The sequence below is a fragment of the Condylostylus longicornis genome, unplaced genomic scaffold (genome assembly GCF_029603195.1).
Source record: "Condylostylus longicornis isolate FDR11 unplaced genomic scaffold, ASM2960319v2 ptg000084l, whole genome shotgun sequence".
In the NCBI taxonomy this organism is placed as follows: domain Eukaryota; kingdom Metazoa; phylum Arthropoda; class Insecta; order Diptera; family Dolichopodidae; genus Condylostylus; species Condylostylus longicornis.
Window position 1 is genome coordinate 6373544 of NW_026578052.1, and position 18522 is coordinate 6392065.

Genomic DNA, 18522 nt, shown 5'->3' on the forward strand with positions numbered 1-18522 from the left:
AATTCAACATTTTTCCCGAATTCTTTTAACAATAACGTTGAGTAACGTTGACAATAGTATATCACTCAATAGAATAAAACAATGACAATAAAAATATCAATTTATAGGTTTTAAAATTTCCTAGAAATTTTTCATTGAAATAGAACTTATTGTGGTAAAATTTCAAAGTACCATGTGCGTATATCAACAACTAGCCGATTTATTAAAAATTCAAATAATTTAAAATAGTTGACAAAGTACGATGTCAATTGTACTTATTACAAATGATAACACTTTAATTATTACTATTTTATTTATAGCATGTGGTTTGGCCTGGTTTAACTTGTATACATATTATGTAAAACCGCCCACGTTCCAATTTCACCGGTTTAATATATTTATAGACATTATAATAAAATGTATGTATATGTACTCATGTAGGTATGCTTTAAATATTTAAATAAACTAAAATTAAATTTTTAATTTACACAAAATAAAGTGATCTACATTATTAAATACAATTTTTACAAGTTGAAAAATTTGTATTTCAGACTTATTTCGCACGTAATAGTTTCCGGTTGGTATTAACTTGAGTTTCAAGAATCGAAATCTAATACCTTATAAATGTGGCTGAAAATTGCCTTATGTTTTAGAATAATGAATATTTTAAGTTTTGTTTTGTAAAATTAGTTATTAAACTTTTTTAACTATTAGTTATCAAACTTTTTACTACATGTATTATATTAGTGAAAATCATCAAGCTTTAGAAGAACAGAATTCAACTAGTCCCACAGCGTTTAACTTGAGTCACACCTTTTAAATAGGCTAATGGTATTTAGTTCGAGACCCAGCTCACAAACTGAAGGTTAACTAAAATCCCATTGTCACATTAAGTCTATATGGCAACAATGATATAAATAATTAAAATCACAATTTTAAATATACACAAAGGTAGCATGTACATACATATGTACACTATTTTCTACAATTATTAACATTCATTGTATTCATAGTGTAAGAACTATGTACGAGTAATAGCTCACGTTGCACTTTAAATATCAACATTTCTTTTTTTAATTCATATCTGAACTTGTATACCTTTAGGGTTTTTAGCTGAGGTTTAAAAAATTTAAGTTGTATACTTGATAATAATAATACGTATGTGATATGTTTATACAAATCTACATTAATAATAAACTTTCAGCAATGAAAAAGTTGCTTATTATTTAAAAATTAAAGCTGGCGTAGGCAAAAAATAAAAATTTAAACAGAAATATTTTCTCTTTTGTTTGGTTACCTAATTATTAGGTTTTATGAATATGAAATTTTTGGGGGAATACCTTGGATTGTATTTTAAAAATACATAATAGTCAACATGCCATTTTTTTTTTGTATTCCAGTTGTAGGTTTATAAAATGCTTCTTAACACGTGATTTGAATGTATTTATAGAATATTTTATGGTTTGGAATATACTTATACGAAAATTCATCAAAAGTCCAAATAGGTAAATTCATTAACGGTTTCCAACATTGTTTATGGTATTTTTTTATAAGTAATCAATCAATAAAATAAAAACAATAACAGTGCCTATATTGGTTGGAAATTATTGTATTTATAGAAAATCCAATTTAAGATCGATTATTTCATTAAAAAATTCAAAGAGAATTTTAATGTGGTTACTGTTATTTTTAAGAAAAAGTGGGTTCGTCTATTTTGTATTATTTCGAATTTCCAGAATAAATGTAAAAATATTTACGATTCTGGAAAAAACATATGCGTAAGTTGAAATTTTTGACATAGATTTGAATGGTTAGTTACAATTGGGTCGTAATATGGGGAATTCAAGGAACTAAAAATTCTCTCCATAAACCAACTCTTGTTTACAAATTAAGTTTCTGAAAGAAACTTGCAAAAAGTAAATTAAAAACTTTTAATGCCATATTTTTAAAACTAAATTTAAAAAATAACATAATTTTTAAAAATTAGCATAAAAATTTCAACTACTCTGTATATCAGTAAAAGTTATAGGTCAAGTGTAAACCATTCATTGATAACACTTAATTATACACTTGATCTTATAAACAAAAACCATAATATGAAAATAATTGATAATTACTTATGTGTTTGTCAAGAATTTATTATAGCTATTAGACAAATTCTAATTTTTGTTATACTGAAACATAATACTAATTAATGTAGTAATCACATTAGTACCATAACAAAGTATACTGATTTACATATTCATAACTCATCCACATCATGTCAATATCTATTAACATAAATGTGAGTAATATGTTCTATACAAGCAGCATAATATGAAGAAAGTGAAAATGATTGTGTTGAAAAATATTGATTACAGAAAATGCATATAAATTTATTAAATGTGAATAAAACCTAGGGCCCGGAGCGTTTTTTAATATAATTTACCTTCTCTGGATTACTCCCTGTTAAACTGATTCTGCCTGTTCTGCATCGTCTAGATATCGTAATGTCATTTGATTGCTTATTACTGTATGTATAATTACTTATTACTTGCTATCATATTAAATTTCCTTGTCTTGTTATCATTAGTTTACCAGCATTATTACTATGATGGCTCATAATGTTATGACTTCCACTCGTACCTTTAAAATCCACAGCTTTCCTTCTCTTATATACCAAATACAAATGATATTAGAAAAATCAGGTAGGTAGATACGCATTTTTTATTGTAAGTTGCACTGAAATTGGATAAATTTAAGAAAATTTAATTAGTTACAAATTTTGAAAGATGTTCGGTAAAATCTATACTGTGTATTATGATACGTGTATATAAAAGGAAAGTCAAGCTAAACTATAAATTTCAAAAAAGAATTTAATCATCTTTGAAATTAATAACGATTTGCTGACGAAGTGATTTAATAGTATATTTAGTTTTCTCTTGCAAAAATATCTACTTATGTACATGGGATTAAAATAAATTAGAATTATGATACTAATTATAGCATATTTGAATGATTGTACATTTTAATTAGCTCAAACAATTTTTAATCCAAAACAAAATATATGAGCCTAAGATAACAAAATTAAATTTTAAATTTTCCTTTACTACCAAATATAATAAAGATGTGTAATAAATAAAAATGTTTTACAATCGCAGCGTTATTATGTTATAGTTAACTTTCATTCATTAATGACAAGGTTTCTGTATTTGAGATTCGCTCAACTATATAGAATTAGAAATATCAAAGTTCATTCATAAAACAAATAAGCCACATTGAATTTACTATATAGTAAACGTTTAGATGTTAATTATACATATTATTAGGGTTACCTACTTAGATGCTCATAAATTTATGAATCATCAATTAAAATAAATTTATCTTAATCCCTTACAGTGACTCTTTTTTTTTTATATTAAATTTCCTTATGAATCACTAAAGGAAAATGTTTCAATGGCATTTCGAAATTAAACAAAAGATTAGTCATTAAAAACTGTATGTACATTGCGTATAACTCATTCGAAATGAATATGAAATATGTACTTATAATAAATAAAAGTAAAGGCTTTCAAAGTTGTAAAATTTAATTGAAGCCATATTAATCTGTTTTCTTTTAATTTTTTTTAAATTTTATGACTTGAATTAAATTTCCTGCCGAAATTTGTGGACAACAATATTGGCTTATTTTGTTCAATAATAAGATTCTTGACTTATTGTGTTCAATAAATTGCATGGAAGTCTATTTGATTACTAAAATGAAAATAATATGAAATTAGAAAAATAACAATTATTTAAAATTTCAAAAATTAAATTTAAATTTTAATAAATTTAATTCCATATTATTTGAATACAATGTAAATATATGTACATCGCAAAAATGTACCATATACATATAATTAAATTTATTGTAATAAATAATTAAATACCAATTAAACTACTAAATTAAGTCGTAACCATTTAACTAACCAAAAACTTTTTCTCTTAATGATGGTTTATAACAATATTAGAAGTAATACTTATTACAAAAATAATTTATAAATAACAAATTTTGCACCATTCAGGATTTATGAACATATAAATATAATGATAATGAAATAATATAGACGATTAATATATTAAACAACAAAATATTAAAATATAACTTAAAGATGTTTACATTATATATAGTTGTAAAGCTTATAATTGTTTCAAGAGAAATTCAATTCCTTCGATTTCTTCAGTTTAATTATATAGTATGAACCTACTGCAGAAATGTATTATTAATTAATCAATTAATTCAAATATTTATAAAGAATAACTCTTATATTCATGATTGAGTTTTAGAGATATGAAATTCAATTTCAATACTATTATCAGGTTTTATTTAAGTCAATGGGAACTGAACAAGTATTTTAATTTAAGAAAATACATCTAAATTATTACTGAGAACAGATAGTTATAATGTTATCATTGCTCACGTTTTTTGAAATTACATAAATATATAGTTTTTTTTTCATTAAGATTGCTGTTAAGCAAATTATGTATTCAAAATTTTAATAATCCACCTTTAATATTCTTTTTGACTTTATTTTTCAATCCGAGATAATAATTAACCACAACTCCACATTATATTTAAATGTGTCCATATAGTCAGTTCAAAGTAGCAATAATAATTCCATTCAGAATGCTAAAATTAATCTGGATTTCTATTTCAATCAAAGAAGAGGCTAAACAAATAAACTATTACAATAGCATCTCTATTTTCTTTAGATTCTACCCTTGGTGCTCCGATCCAATTCCAATTTAATTCCATGAAATATTTAAGTTAACATTAACTTAGTGACTATTATATTAATCCATTGGCTAAACCTATTGTTCTCATCATCTTAAAAAAAAAATATTGTAATTTTACACAGCATTTCTTAACAGCCAGCCTAAAATAAAATATAATTAAGAAACTAGAAAATTATGTAATAGAAATATATTAATAAAAATTTTAAATTCTTATTTTACAAGCATAAATTGAATTAAAAGTAAATTTATAACAAGTTGACTCATCAAATTTAAACACCATAAAAAAACCCTTAATAAATCTTGGTCCGATTACAAAATATTAATTAATTTTATAGAATAATGAGGAAAAAGAATTTTTATTAAAAATATATAATTTTTTATTGTGATTTCCGGACTATTTTAATATAAAAAAAAAACAAGTTGAAATAAATCTTAAGAATAATTTAAGAACTTTTTTCAACATTTTAATGATTCACCTTTGCTTTTATTTCATTATTACACCAAAATTATAAATTTGTATACATTTAAGTATATATATATGAGAAAATGTAACCTTGATATTTAAATTATATTTTATACTAATAAATTACACACCAGGAAAAAGAGAAAAAGGATTTATTGTAAATGTCCTTTGTCGGAATAGAAATATGTACGTAATAAACCATAAGAAAGCAAAAATGTGAATCATTTTTATTATAATAAAATTAAAAAAAAAATATGAATGTATTTACAAACTCTTTATTAATTCTTTTATCCTTCTTCATTTTTGTTTTTTTTTTGTGTTTCTCCTATCAAAAAAGACTCCTTTTTTAACAAGGTGAAGAATATAAAAAAAAACATAAGGAATTTCACGCGACGTAATTTGATATTTATGGAAAATAAATGGGGAAAAGAAAAATATGAAATAAAATTAAAAAAGAAATTAAAAAAAATATATAAAAGTAATTTTAGAAGCGAACAAAGTTTATGAGGTTTTCTTTTCAAATGTCCTTTGTACACATATTATACCTTACTTCTTTTTGCTGAGAAAATAAAAATTTCTGCGTTGACAAATCTTTCTTTACTCAATTATTAATAACAATAGTGCAGAGAACCCTTTTGATTTTCGTTGCTTTGCTTAACTTCAATTCTACAAGGACAATTTTATTCAAAAATTTTTAAAATTTTGAATAGAACAGTAGAAGATTTCTTTAAAAACCACCATTGTATATGTAGTAAGTTTAAATGGAAGTATAAAGTATGTTAACATTTTTAAAGGATATTATTTTTCTTACAATATACATATATAATAATATTTCTACGGTTCCTTTTTAAAAATCTTCGTTATATAAAAAAATTAAAAGAATATTCTAAAATATAATTCTTTCAAGGAGTAGATATTTTTACAAAAAGGAGTACTAAAAAAAGAATAATAATAACAAAGAAGACAAAAAAAAAAAAAACAATTTCCTCCTTATGACACAATACCTTATTCATGTATTGAAAAAATATTCAAAAAAAAAAAATTCTTTTGAATATTATATTTAATATTGTAAAGAAATCCTCTAACAGGAACCATAAATGATAAAATGCAAGGTAAAAATTTTTAAGTTAATATTTTTGAGTTAATTGTGAATTCAATGTTATTTTATTTCGACAACACAAAATTCGAAATACTTATTGTATAGCAAATATACATAATGTACAAGGTAAGTGTAAAATTTTAAAATTTCAATTGCAATCTTGTTCTGCGATTTTATTTTTATCATTATGGTTATCTTTTGCATCACTTCTTTGGAATACTCATTTTGTCAATCAGAATGGACTTTTTAGTTGATGTCCCATTTTATCTCAATATATCGTGCAAAAATTTTAAAAATATCGACTAAACTTGTAACCTTCCAAAACGAATTCACTAAGTCTTGAACATTTTTGAAAATTATTTAATTTGTTTTCACATTTTTGAAAAAAAAGACGGTAAAACTTACACATTTTATTTCATTTTTTACCCTATGAACGAACTGTGTTAAAATTATTAAAGTTCTGTTGTCTCTAATTAGTTCTTAAGCTTCAATCCTCATTAAGAACAAACTTCTCAATCCTCATTAAAAAATTCACAATGTACCTAAAAATCAAATAACAGTATTAATAAAAAAAATTCATAAAATTTATTCTTAATTTAAATTTAGGCATTTTACGTATTTAGATAAATTGCATACTTTTAGATTCTCTCGAACTCAATACTAAACTTGTGGAAACGCAATTTATTAAAATATAAATTTATAAACTTATCTAGCAAATAATGCTTTAAATAACTAAATTCCATTTTTAAACAAAAAACACATATACCACTACTTTATGTGTATATTAAAAAAAATAAAATTCTGAGACATTTTGAAGACAAATGTTGAAGAATATCGAATTTCATGATCAGTTTGTTTTTTTCATATACAATGTACATGCATTATTGTGCTACAGCGAATACGGTACTTAGCGTATACTATACATAATTTGTTTTCTACTTATACAAGGTAGAATATCTACTCATATACTACATTATTATAATATATTGATAAATTCTCAAATTCCACTTCATTTCTATTTATATAAGTATGTATGGTTCTATATTATTAAAAACTAAAACAAAAAATACAAAAAAAAAGGCCTATGAACCGATAAGTGACAGTTGTTCTTATTATTGTAGGTGATGTTTTACTACATATTTGTATTCCAACAAAAAAATTCTTAAAAATAAAATTAAATGATACATTTTGTCAAGGTAAATCAGGTAGAAAAGAATTTGTTCATTTTTTTGTTTTTGGTTGATTATCGAAGGTGGAACTTACCGTACATACAGAACAAAGTAAAAACCGTATATACTATATAAAGTAAAAAAAAAATGGGAAATTAAAAACGGGAGCAAAGAGAAAAAACAAAATTAATCGGAAATTGTAGACTCTTCCATATGCTTCCCAATATTTGTGGTGGAATTACATCCACCTCATATCATTTTGCAAATGCATAAAAGGAAAAAAAAAAGGGCAAAATATGGAAAAAATTATGTTCTTTGTAAGGTTTCTAAATACTAGCAACATGTCAAAATGTTTTTGGTTGTTGTTCTTTGCTTTTGATATTTCCTTTAATGACAATATAATTGGAAGTACACAGATATAAGGAAATGAGCATAAAAGTTAAAGATAAAAAATTCGTATAAAAAATATAAACTTTTTTGTAAAATAATTTTTACTTAAAAAAATTTTTTTTTATTGTTTTGAGACAAATATTTTCTGTGTCATTTAGAAACTATGCGATAAATATTGAACGGAAATTGAAAATTACAAACATTTTTTTATATATGTAAAAAACTTTTACTTTTTTACATTAAAATTTTCAAAATGGTACATTCAGTTTTTTGCTTGAAAAATTTTAGAATTGCACATTAATTTCGCCTCATTAGTTATTTAATTATTCATATTTTAATCATAAATTCAAAAAAATCCAAGTTATCTTTATTAATATAATAAACATTTACATATTATAAATATAGCAGCACTAACTTAACTTCATTTAGTGGGACTCAATGCTGTTTCTGGAGCTCTTTCTATTTTATTACTGTTCTATCAGAAATCTAAATTGAATTAAAATTGAGGATTTTTATTTGAATGCATGACTAACTTTCTTAATTAAATATCGCAACTTAGATATTTAAAAAAATATTGAAAAATATTAAAAACCAGTAAAACATCAAATAACCAAATGAAATCTATTATAATTAAAATTAATATTAACTTAACCTTTTGAATTTATTCTACTTATTTAAAATTTTATAAAATTTACTTCATATATGTATGTATACAAACTTTGTTTTCTTTCTAATTTTTCTTCAAATTTCATATTCAAATTAAAAAAAAAGTTAAACATGTACATACATATATGTCTATAATAATATTGTAAATAAAATGTTTTTAATTTTATTTCACATTTTGTTGCCCCAGTGTTCCATTCAAACATGTGAATTGAGTTTATAAAAATTGTGAAAATAAAACTTGATCACGTTTTGAAATCTAATTATGAATTTCTGCGGTCTGTAACGATCTATTTTTACTAAAAAAAAATTTTTTTCTTATTTGTAAAGCACTACAATAGTAAATTTGATATTTTTCAAAAATATATTTTTTTTTTTGCCATGAAATTTAATATTCTCCAGTGTGTGTTTTTTATATTTTTCTTATTGATAAAGAAAGATTATACCATCTAAAAAAATTATATTAATAGAATATTTTGAAGCCAAAGCTTTTCAACTTACAAAAATTATTTTTTCTGTTTTTAAAAAATTGAAACTTGAGATTATTATTGACTTGAGATTATTATTATGAAAAATGAAATTGATCAATAACAATGTTTGATCTTAATAATATTGCTTTTTAATATTGAATTAACTACATTTAAAATTACAAATGATTTGCATCAGTTGCAAATTGTACAAGGGAATTGTTGAAACTAAATTTAGTTTGTTTCCATTTTTTACTCATTAAATCAAATTTAATAAATGGTATGAAGAAATAAATACTTTTATGTTTTAATATTATACAAAAAGAAGTTTTCTGAGAAAAATTAAAATACTTTCTTATGAATTGCCAGAAATGAAAAACTTAAAATCTTCTACTTTAACTTCGTTTTTTATAATTAAATAAAAACTTTCAATTGATCCACATAAAAAATTTGTTTCGAATATTTTTCTTATCCTTGAACAATAAAATCCTTTTTTGCCTGTATTAATCTGCTTAAATATAGCCTATTTGTATAGAAATATAGAAATGACATTTAATTATTTTTATTTTCTTTAGGTTTTCTTTTAATCCTCTTAAAAACCGCTAAATAAATTAAAAATAAAGTAAAATGATGAAACTTTAATTTATTTTTCAATGTTGAAAATGATATTGTAAATTAATGCCAATGATAAAGGATTAAATACAATTAGCCGGATATTGAACTAAAATTCTAAAATTGTTTAATAGAGGTTAATGGACATTGAAAATAAATAAAACATTTAAAGAATCTATAAAGAATGTTAATAAAAAAAATTTATATTTGAAATGTTAAAGTTTATTGAACGTGCAACCTTTTCCCATGCAACACATTTGTGAAAAATGTAATTTCAAAAATTTGTGAATATGTATCTACTTTACTTATAATCTGAGTTTGGTAACATGCTTAAAAGTTCAAATACACCAAACATTTATAAGACATTCTAAAGTATATCATTATTTTAAATATTACATTTAAATACATGGTTTTAATCCTCATGAGTTTCTTAATCTTCATGAATTTCTATAATAATGATTGTTTTAGTCATAAATTGTTAAGGATTTTTCAAAATACTCTTTAGATTTTTTTTTAGTTTTATTTTTGTGGTCCAATCCAATATGAAATGTAAAAAACCCATCACTATTTTCTCGAAAATATTGAAGTGCGCCAGATTGTTTTGAATTATTATTATTTAAATAAGTAACACTGGTTGAAATTCGATAATTTACAATACATATTTTATATTTATCTGACCATTCAGTTTCTGACACGCAAAGTTTTTTCCGAATTTCATCACAAATTTCTTCAAAACTTTGATTTAATTTTGCCATTACAAAAAATGGTACACCAAAACTATTTTTCACTATTTTATAAAAATGCATTACAGGAATCAAAATAAATTTATCACTTTTGGGAGTAATACGAGTATCAACATCCTTTATATCAATATTATTGTATAATGTTGTGTCATATTTTTCTACTTCTTCAATACGATAACAATCTTTTATGGTTAATTGAAAATCACTCTCCCAAAACTGATCCAAATTCGATAATTTAACATCATCGTGAAGCTTTTGAATTATAACATTGTTTTCAATCTTTACTAACCGATAATTTATTTCATTTTCAGTTATATTAATTTCATTTTTGGCAGCTTGTATAACATCTGATATAGAACCATTTTTATCGATGTAAAGTATTAATTTTTTTTCGTCACGTAAATTTGATGATAAAAATTGTAGAGGAAATTTCAACTTATTTTTCATTTGATTAATATTCATTGACCATATTTCATAGAATAATTTTGCAGAAGATCTTGCCCTAAATATATCCCGAAGTAATGTAGAGTTATCAATTTTCAAAGGCGGTGAGTACACACAATTTGTCTTAAAAAATTGAATTCTATCAGTTTCAACATTGATATTTTTACAAAATTCATAGGCCATTTGTTCTAGATTATTATTTTCTGGCAATTTAAGTGTCATTATTGGAGTTGCAGTTGTAGATTTATTAATAAACGAAACTTCAATTTCATTATGTCGATCTAATATAAAATGTTGATATGATGGACTAATAGAGATGTCATTATTACGTGAACATTTTTCAAAAATTAGAGTCAAAAAGTTAGTTTCGTTTCTCTTTAATTTAAAACAAATATCTAAAAGCATAAAATAGCTATGTATTATTATTATGCATATACATTTAAAATTGAAAAATGTTTACAAGAACGCAATGTAATCGCATACGAGTTTTGTAAGTTCGATTTTATCTTAAATATAGGTAAAACAAAGCAAGAACCAAATTGTTTGTATGCAAACAACTTAAACAAAATCGTATTACTTTAAATTTATATATGTTTATACCAAATTAAAGAAATTTATAATATACCTAAAGAATCTGTATAGTCCAGTATTTGTCCAGAATTTTCATCATAAACTTTAAACTCACATCCATCTTCTACATTGTATTGTTCTTTCAAAATTAATTTCATTTCTTCAACAATATCAGATATCTTATCTTGAAATTTGCGGTATGATATACTTAAAAAAATTAATTGATTTTTGTCATTTTGAAATAATTTATAAATAACAAAGATTTGTAGCTTTGGGTCAAAATGTTCTATTGGGTATAAATTCAAAGTATTTGAGAACTGCATTAGCAAATACCATGGATTACGTAATTCGGTCAACGATTGCAAAGGTCGATCTAAATTTTGATGATTATCTAAATAAATTAGTTTTACGTTATCAAATAATTTTAATAAAGACCATAAGCGAAATCGCGTTTTTTTTATTTTAAATGTACTTGATATCAAATTTATTAGATCACGTATCGTTTTTTTGACATCAACTCGAAATGTTACGTAACTAATTTTGCTGCTTGTTAAGAAATTGCGTGTATTCTCAATATCAAAGTTATCTTCATCAATAACATTTATCTGAATTCTATTTTGATTGTTTGTGGAATGTTCAATATTTTCAATCCGTTTTACTTCATTAAGATGCTCTAAAAATTCCATATTAATATCAGTCTCATTTATTTCTTTTAAAATTTCGGGTATGTCTGGTATTTTTATGTATGACAACATATAAGCACTGCTATATATTTTAGTATTGTTTGTTTTAGCTTTATCTTCTTGCTTGATACCATAATTTTGTTCGATCGCCTCCTTTGATGTAACAATTGACACCACTTCATCGTCAAATTTGTACCATTTATCTTTTGCATCTACATTTATATAAACAACATAATGACCACCGTGATTATCACCAGAATGAACCAAAATCGCATGCAATTTATATTTGGCTACTTTATGTTCTTCATCATTTGGGGAATCTTCTGTAACTAAATATTCTGAAAGATCTATAGTTTCATAAAATTCAAAATAATCATTAAATTTAATGCAACTATCGCTTAATGGATCATACTGAAATCTCATTAAATGTAAGTGTAATACTGGTGGTAACGACTTAAAAATAAGTCCCTTTTCAGCTTCCTGTAAACCATAATTATCCGCAAAATATTTGTTTTCACCATCTAGTATTTCTGGTGCTATATAATCTTGAAATGATTCATAGATATTTTTTTTATCTTTAACTCTTAACTGAATATCATAGAAGGTTTCATCTTTTGAACTGTTAAAATCAATATTTTTACATCTGATGTATGAACACATCTTACCAGAAAATAAGTTCGGTACAACTGAAGCTAAACTGGTACCTTGCATTTTCTTTTCAATTTTTGCCAATAGAATACGCAAGAATTCCTGCACATCATGTTGTGTAAATGAATCCATTGTGTTCCAACCAAAGCTACTTGTTAAAAGCTTAGTTTCAACTGATTTATCGGAGAACTGCAAATCGTAAAATAAACGTTGTAATGCAAATGCAACAGATTTCTTTGCATCATCAGCTTCAGTTGGCATACAGTATATGGCACGTCGTAGTTCATTTGTAAAAAATATTGTTTGTAATAATGAATTCATATAGCATGTTGCACCTTGATTAGTTAGGCCAACAAAACCTTAATCAGGAAAAGAAAATACATATGTATACAAATTACATAACGAGGTTAGGTAGGCAAACAAATCAGCAAAAGAACTTAATATTTGTTTTTTAAACTCACTTAGGTGTAATGCTTCAAAATTATAATAAAATCACGACATTAATATCATATTTTTACAGAACTTCATAATCAAATAAATACATACATATGCATATATGCATATTATCAAATGCTGTTATTTGTTTTAATGAGCCGTTTTAATTTATGTTGATGGTATAATTGCAAACATACCAATATAATTATGAGCGTTTGGTACTAATACGCCTAATTTTTTAATACAATTTTTACTTATATTTAAAAATTTAGTGAAAATATTTACCTGTATATTTTTTTGAATCCCAAAACACACCATGTGGGATATCAACATTTGCATGCATCTGTATCATAATTGAATCATTTGTGCAATAACCATTCTCTGGATTCAATAAATATTCAAAACTTTCAAAATCAGTGAAACCCCAATCATTAACTTTCGCTGTAAATAAGTTTGTAATAGATTTGGTTATTGGTTCTGCACCTAATTTTACTGGCATAATGCTAATGTCGGCAGACGCTTGACATGACCAATTTTTCGGAACATCATCTGGATCACATTGTAAATATATAGACAAATACTTTTTGGACATTATTGATGTATTTTTAATATTTGCCATTATTAATATATTCCATGGTAAATTGTTAATATGGCACGAGGGTGATTTTTTCTTTCCACTTAGCTTTGAAATATTTTCAAAAACGTACGAAAAAATTACTGATGAATCAGAAAGCACAGATTTGGAGAAATTTTCAGCAATTGAATTATTTTCATAGGATCCCATTACTTTTACTTTAACTTGTAAATTCACATTAATATCTTTATTTTTTCTCAAATATAAGTTTTTAAAAGAAATTTATTTTTTTTTTATTGAAAAGTGAAAAACGATTGCTTAAATTTTTTTGGAACAAGTTCATTTATTTCTCTATATATTTATGAATTTTATTTCTATTTTAAAAATATTTCAAACAGTTTAAGTTTTACCACAAAAAAAGAAAGCTTTTAGAAGCCGCTTTTTCGATCAAAACGACGCCTGGTGTGGCGTCTTTGAAGTAGATATAAATTGAAAACAGAACAAAAGCGATTTCCCTCTGGAAATGTCAAAATTCTTATAGGAAAGACGGTAACATAGATTAAAATCCTATTTTACTTCTGGCGATTTTTTTGATATCATCTGTTTCCATGTGTATGTGAAATTATATGCAAAATACTGAACCGTTCGCTGCTCCGCTTTTGTCCTCGGTAATAAAATAAAAAACGCTCTAAGGAATGAAATCAAAGGAAAATTTTATATAACATAATTTATAGAATTATATAGAGCTATATAATTTGTAATCGATTTTAATTCTCAGTACGATTTTGCTTACTTTGACAGGATTACTTTTCAATGCATGCGACATATGGTTGTGATTGTCAAAAATTTATTTATCTTTATTTTTTATGGTTCTTTCGCTTTAATTTTGTCAAAATATTTTTAATTTTTAATACGCAAATGCATGCATACATGATTATTTTAGAAAATCGCAAAAGAAGAATAGTGTAAATCGGTCGTAACACAAACTGAATTGTATGTAACTGGTGCTTGAATTTATAATTTTTAAAATTTTGTATCATTTTTCCTTTTTTCCACATAAGTAGTGCTTGTGGCCCTTTTTTGTTTTAGTTTTTTTCAATACGTTTCATTCTTTTTCACACAAACTGTATTAGTAGTTTTGCAATTAGGAGATTTCGGTTTCGTTTTTGAAATATTACTAAAAATTAGCACAAATGTAATTTTGTACTGATTTTGTTTTCTGCTGTTACTTTGTTTTGATTTATTTATGCATATAATTTCTTAAACTTATTAATTTTCTTATATTTTCTGAAGGACAATGTGGAAATTAAGTGACATTTAAATTTTAAAAGAACAAAAAAAAAAGAGGAATATAGAATTGGATGTTTTTAGTGGGTTCTGGCCGATTTTCTGATCTAAAATTGACATGAATATAGAAAATTTCGAGGTGTAATTTAGCGACTTTTTTATTTCTTTGACGGCAGCACTGTTGAAACTTGAAAGTTAACAATATAAAGAAAAGACCGCCCTCTTTTAAAGTTTAGATTAAAATTTTGTTTTGTAATATAGAAAAAACTTAAGTTCAAAATATGGACTGGATTTTTTTCTCTATGAAAAGAATTACAAATTGCAGGAAAAAGTAAAAATTTCATGCAAATAAAAGCAAACTATGCAGGATTTATATAATGTAAAATTTAACCAAAAAGCTGGAATGGATTGAAGGAAAAAGCAATTAAAGCAAAGAGGAAGGGAAAAGATCTAATAGAGTAGTGAATAATTTTGACGAGAAAAATAGCTAATTTGCGTTATTTGGCACAACTTTAATGAACATGTAAGGGCTATTATATGCTTTAATGAAATTTAATATAAATATTAGAGGGTATACAACATACATATCTACATTACTATCCATAAAATAAAAAACGAAGTTTTTCATATTCAAGATGGTAGGTACATATTTTTTATCAAGTTAAAATAACAATCATATGTGGTCAAATCTGAATGTACACGTGAAATAAATTCAGATATGCCTGTTTATAATAAGTTAAATAGGTAGCAAAAACTTAATTAATGTACAATTTATTAATAGGAATAATCAAATCAGTTGAAATAAAAGGTATAATTATCAGATATTTTTTAATTAAATATTTTGAATATTACAAAGTCCAGAAAACTTACCCAAATGTATTTTCAGAAACCTAATTAATGCCAATTCACCCATGTAATATTAATTATTCATAAATTTCTTTTAACAAGTGAAAATCATGTGAATTTATTTTTCATGAATGATCTAATGAATCGCATGCATACATTGTGTATGTTTTTGTCAGCACACGTGCTCCATTAAGTAAGAAGCGTCTGTGCAATGCATTTGTTTCTTATCATAATACTATACAATATACATAATACGTACAATTTTCAAGTAAATTTCAATACTTGACGCATATCAGGTCCACATTATATGCAGATATAAAAACAGTAGTAAAATATTTACTTAAAATTAGTTTTCATAAAAATTTTGTAAAAATTAATAATTTAAAAAAAAATTATAACAACATCATACAAGCTAGAATACAAAAATTATAAAGTACTATCTAGGTTAGGTTACTTTGACGAGGCCATGCCAGAATACACTTAGGCTATTTGGGCCAGTTGTGATACCACAAAAATAATATCTAGATATTATCAAATTCTATTTAAATTTCTTTATCGGTTAACTATCTAAATTGAATTGAAATTGGCACACGTTTTCCAATACGTTATTATGTACTTCATAGTAATTTCTTTGGGCTCTTTGCTGCTTTATACTCGTTATCTATGCTTTATGCTTGCCTTTTTTCATTTTTATTTATTTTCTCATCATATTGTCACATCATTTCATATTGGTTTTTTTTTTTATATTCAGAAAACCAAAAAAAAGTATTATCCTTAATATGCATTAAAACAAAAATTCATTTCCTTCTCCTTTAAAAAAGAAAACCTCAACCCGATTATCCATCAGAAAATGGACTATAGTGAATTTTTATAGTAAGGGTATAAAAATGGGGGAATTTCCATTTAAAAATAAAGTTATTTTTTATTTTGCCTTATTTTTTTGCAAAACAACATCATCATTTTTTATTTCATTTTCTGTCCATATGATACCACCATTTTAAAATTTCCATTTAAGCCACTAAACAACCAGAACATTTGAAAACGTTTGGTGAAATTTCCTTTTAAATTTAAAATTTAAATATAAAACGCATTTATTTAACAATAGTATGGAGAATAATTTCTCATTTTAAGATTTATTTCAATTTAATTCAAATTTTTTTTTAAACGAAATAAAATAAAAAAAAGCATTATTTTCTATTTGCTACTTTTATGGTAAAAATCTGTCAAATATACGAAAAAAAAAGCATTAGATAGTCCAAGAAGGGAAAACAATAAATTTAACAGCAAGAAATAGAAAGAATAAATACAAGAATTAATTCATCATGTTTTGTCAGTAGTATATAGTAACACCATCAGCAGATTCCTTTCGACAAAACGATGATAAAAAATATAAAATTTATGTACATATTCGTAAGTATATAAATATACAATATACATAAAATAAAAAATATAGTTGGTCGCGTCCACTCTTCATACTTTTACAAACAGATCAAATTTTCATAATTTTAAAAGAGCACCCAAATGCTTTTGATAACCGAAGCTTCATTCAACGAAATCTAGTTAAAAATTTTAAAATTTGTGCTAAGAATCAGAACTCTAATGAATTATGGTAATAAAATAGTTGAAAAATAAGAGCAAAAAAAAATTATTGGTGCACGTAGGTCCTGATCTTAATCAAATTTTTGGCAACTAACTCGTTATATGCTCTTTTAAAGAACAAACATACTGAATATATAATACAAACTACCTTATAAGAATTTATTTTAATTTAATAGAAATTTGAATTAAATAAATATTTTATACTAGAAGTTTAATTTTTCACATCAAAGTCAAATATCAGTTTAGAAATCTAGTTTTGTATAGTACGTACGCATACCGTTTACAAAAGCTGACACACTAAAGGAAGTAACCGCATATCTACTTGCAATGTAATTGATATAAAATAATTACCGAAATTAAATTACATACTTAATCTTGGATTAAGGAATTTAAATTTAAAGCTTATTTAATTTATTTTTGGAATAGCCATTTTCTTATTAAAAAACCAAATTGTATTCTATTGTCTCCATTGAAGCTGTCTTGTTAGGCTTTTTTAAAATTAAGTTCCTTGTAAATATGCTAACAAATGTTTCAATACATGTAGTACAGTTTGTTTCCGTTATATAGAATTTTTCTGATTTTTATAGTAAAAATTAATGTTAAAATAAAAGTGGGTCAGAAATTTCATTTTGACACTCGCATTTTTTTTTATTTAGTGGCTTCAGATAAGAAAAATATATACACATACGACATTATATACTCGTATGTAGATACACAAAATGTACAATGGAAATAAAAAATCGCAAATCTCTATTGTTACCAAATCTGGTAAAAAATTCCTCAATTTTTTTTTTGTTATTTTATTTCTATTTTACTGTCTATTGTAAACAAGATTTAACGAGATAATGAGATTTTGAAAGCTTTTCTATATACAGAAAAATTGAAACTGGTATTCTAAAATCATTTTTCAATTTTAAATTCTTTTTGAAATTGAAAATCATTATTGATTAACTTGGAAGAAATAGATTTGTGCTTCTTATGTGTAAATTTGTAGATTTTCAATGTCGTTCAATGTAAAAATTCATGATTAAATTTCATTATGCAATGTATTTCCTCAAGGTGATTTTGGTTTCAGTTGTTAAATCACAATTATGTG

At 24.3% G+C, this 18522-nt stretch overlaps 1 protein-coding gene across 1 annotated transcript; it reads right to left on the reverse strand.

Annotated features, from left to right (window-relative positions):
• Window positions 1–10034: 10034 nt before the first annotated feature.
• LOC129613606 (ubiquitin carboxyl-terminal hydrolase 7-like) lies at window positions 10035–13904 on the reverse strand. The gene is made up of 10 exons (XM_055527737.1): window positions 13406–13904; window positions 13318–13350; window positions 11827–13044; window positions 11688–11745; window positions 11410–11561; window positions 11268–11290; window positions 10952–11159; window positions 10445–10687; window positions 10156–10384; window positions 10035–10044 (listed from the first exon to the last, which is right to left on the reverse strand). The coding sequence occupies exons 1-10, from the start codon at window positions 13902–13904 to the stop codon at window positions 10035–10037; spliced, it is 2673 nt and encodes an 890-aa protein (XP_055383712.1).
• Window positions 13905–18522: the final 4618 nt, after the last annotated feature.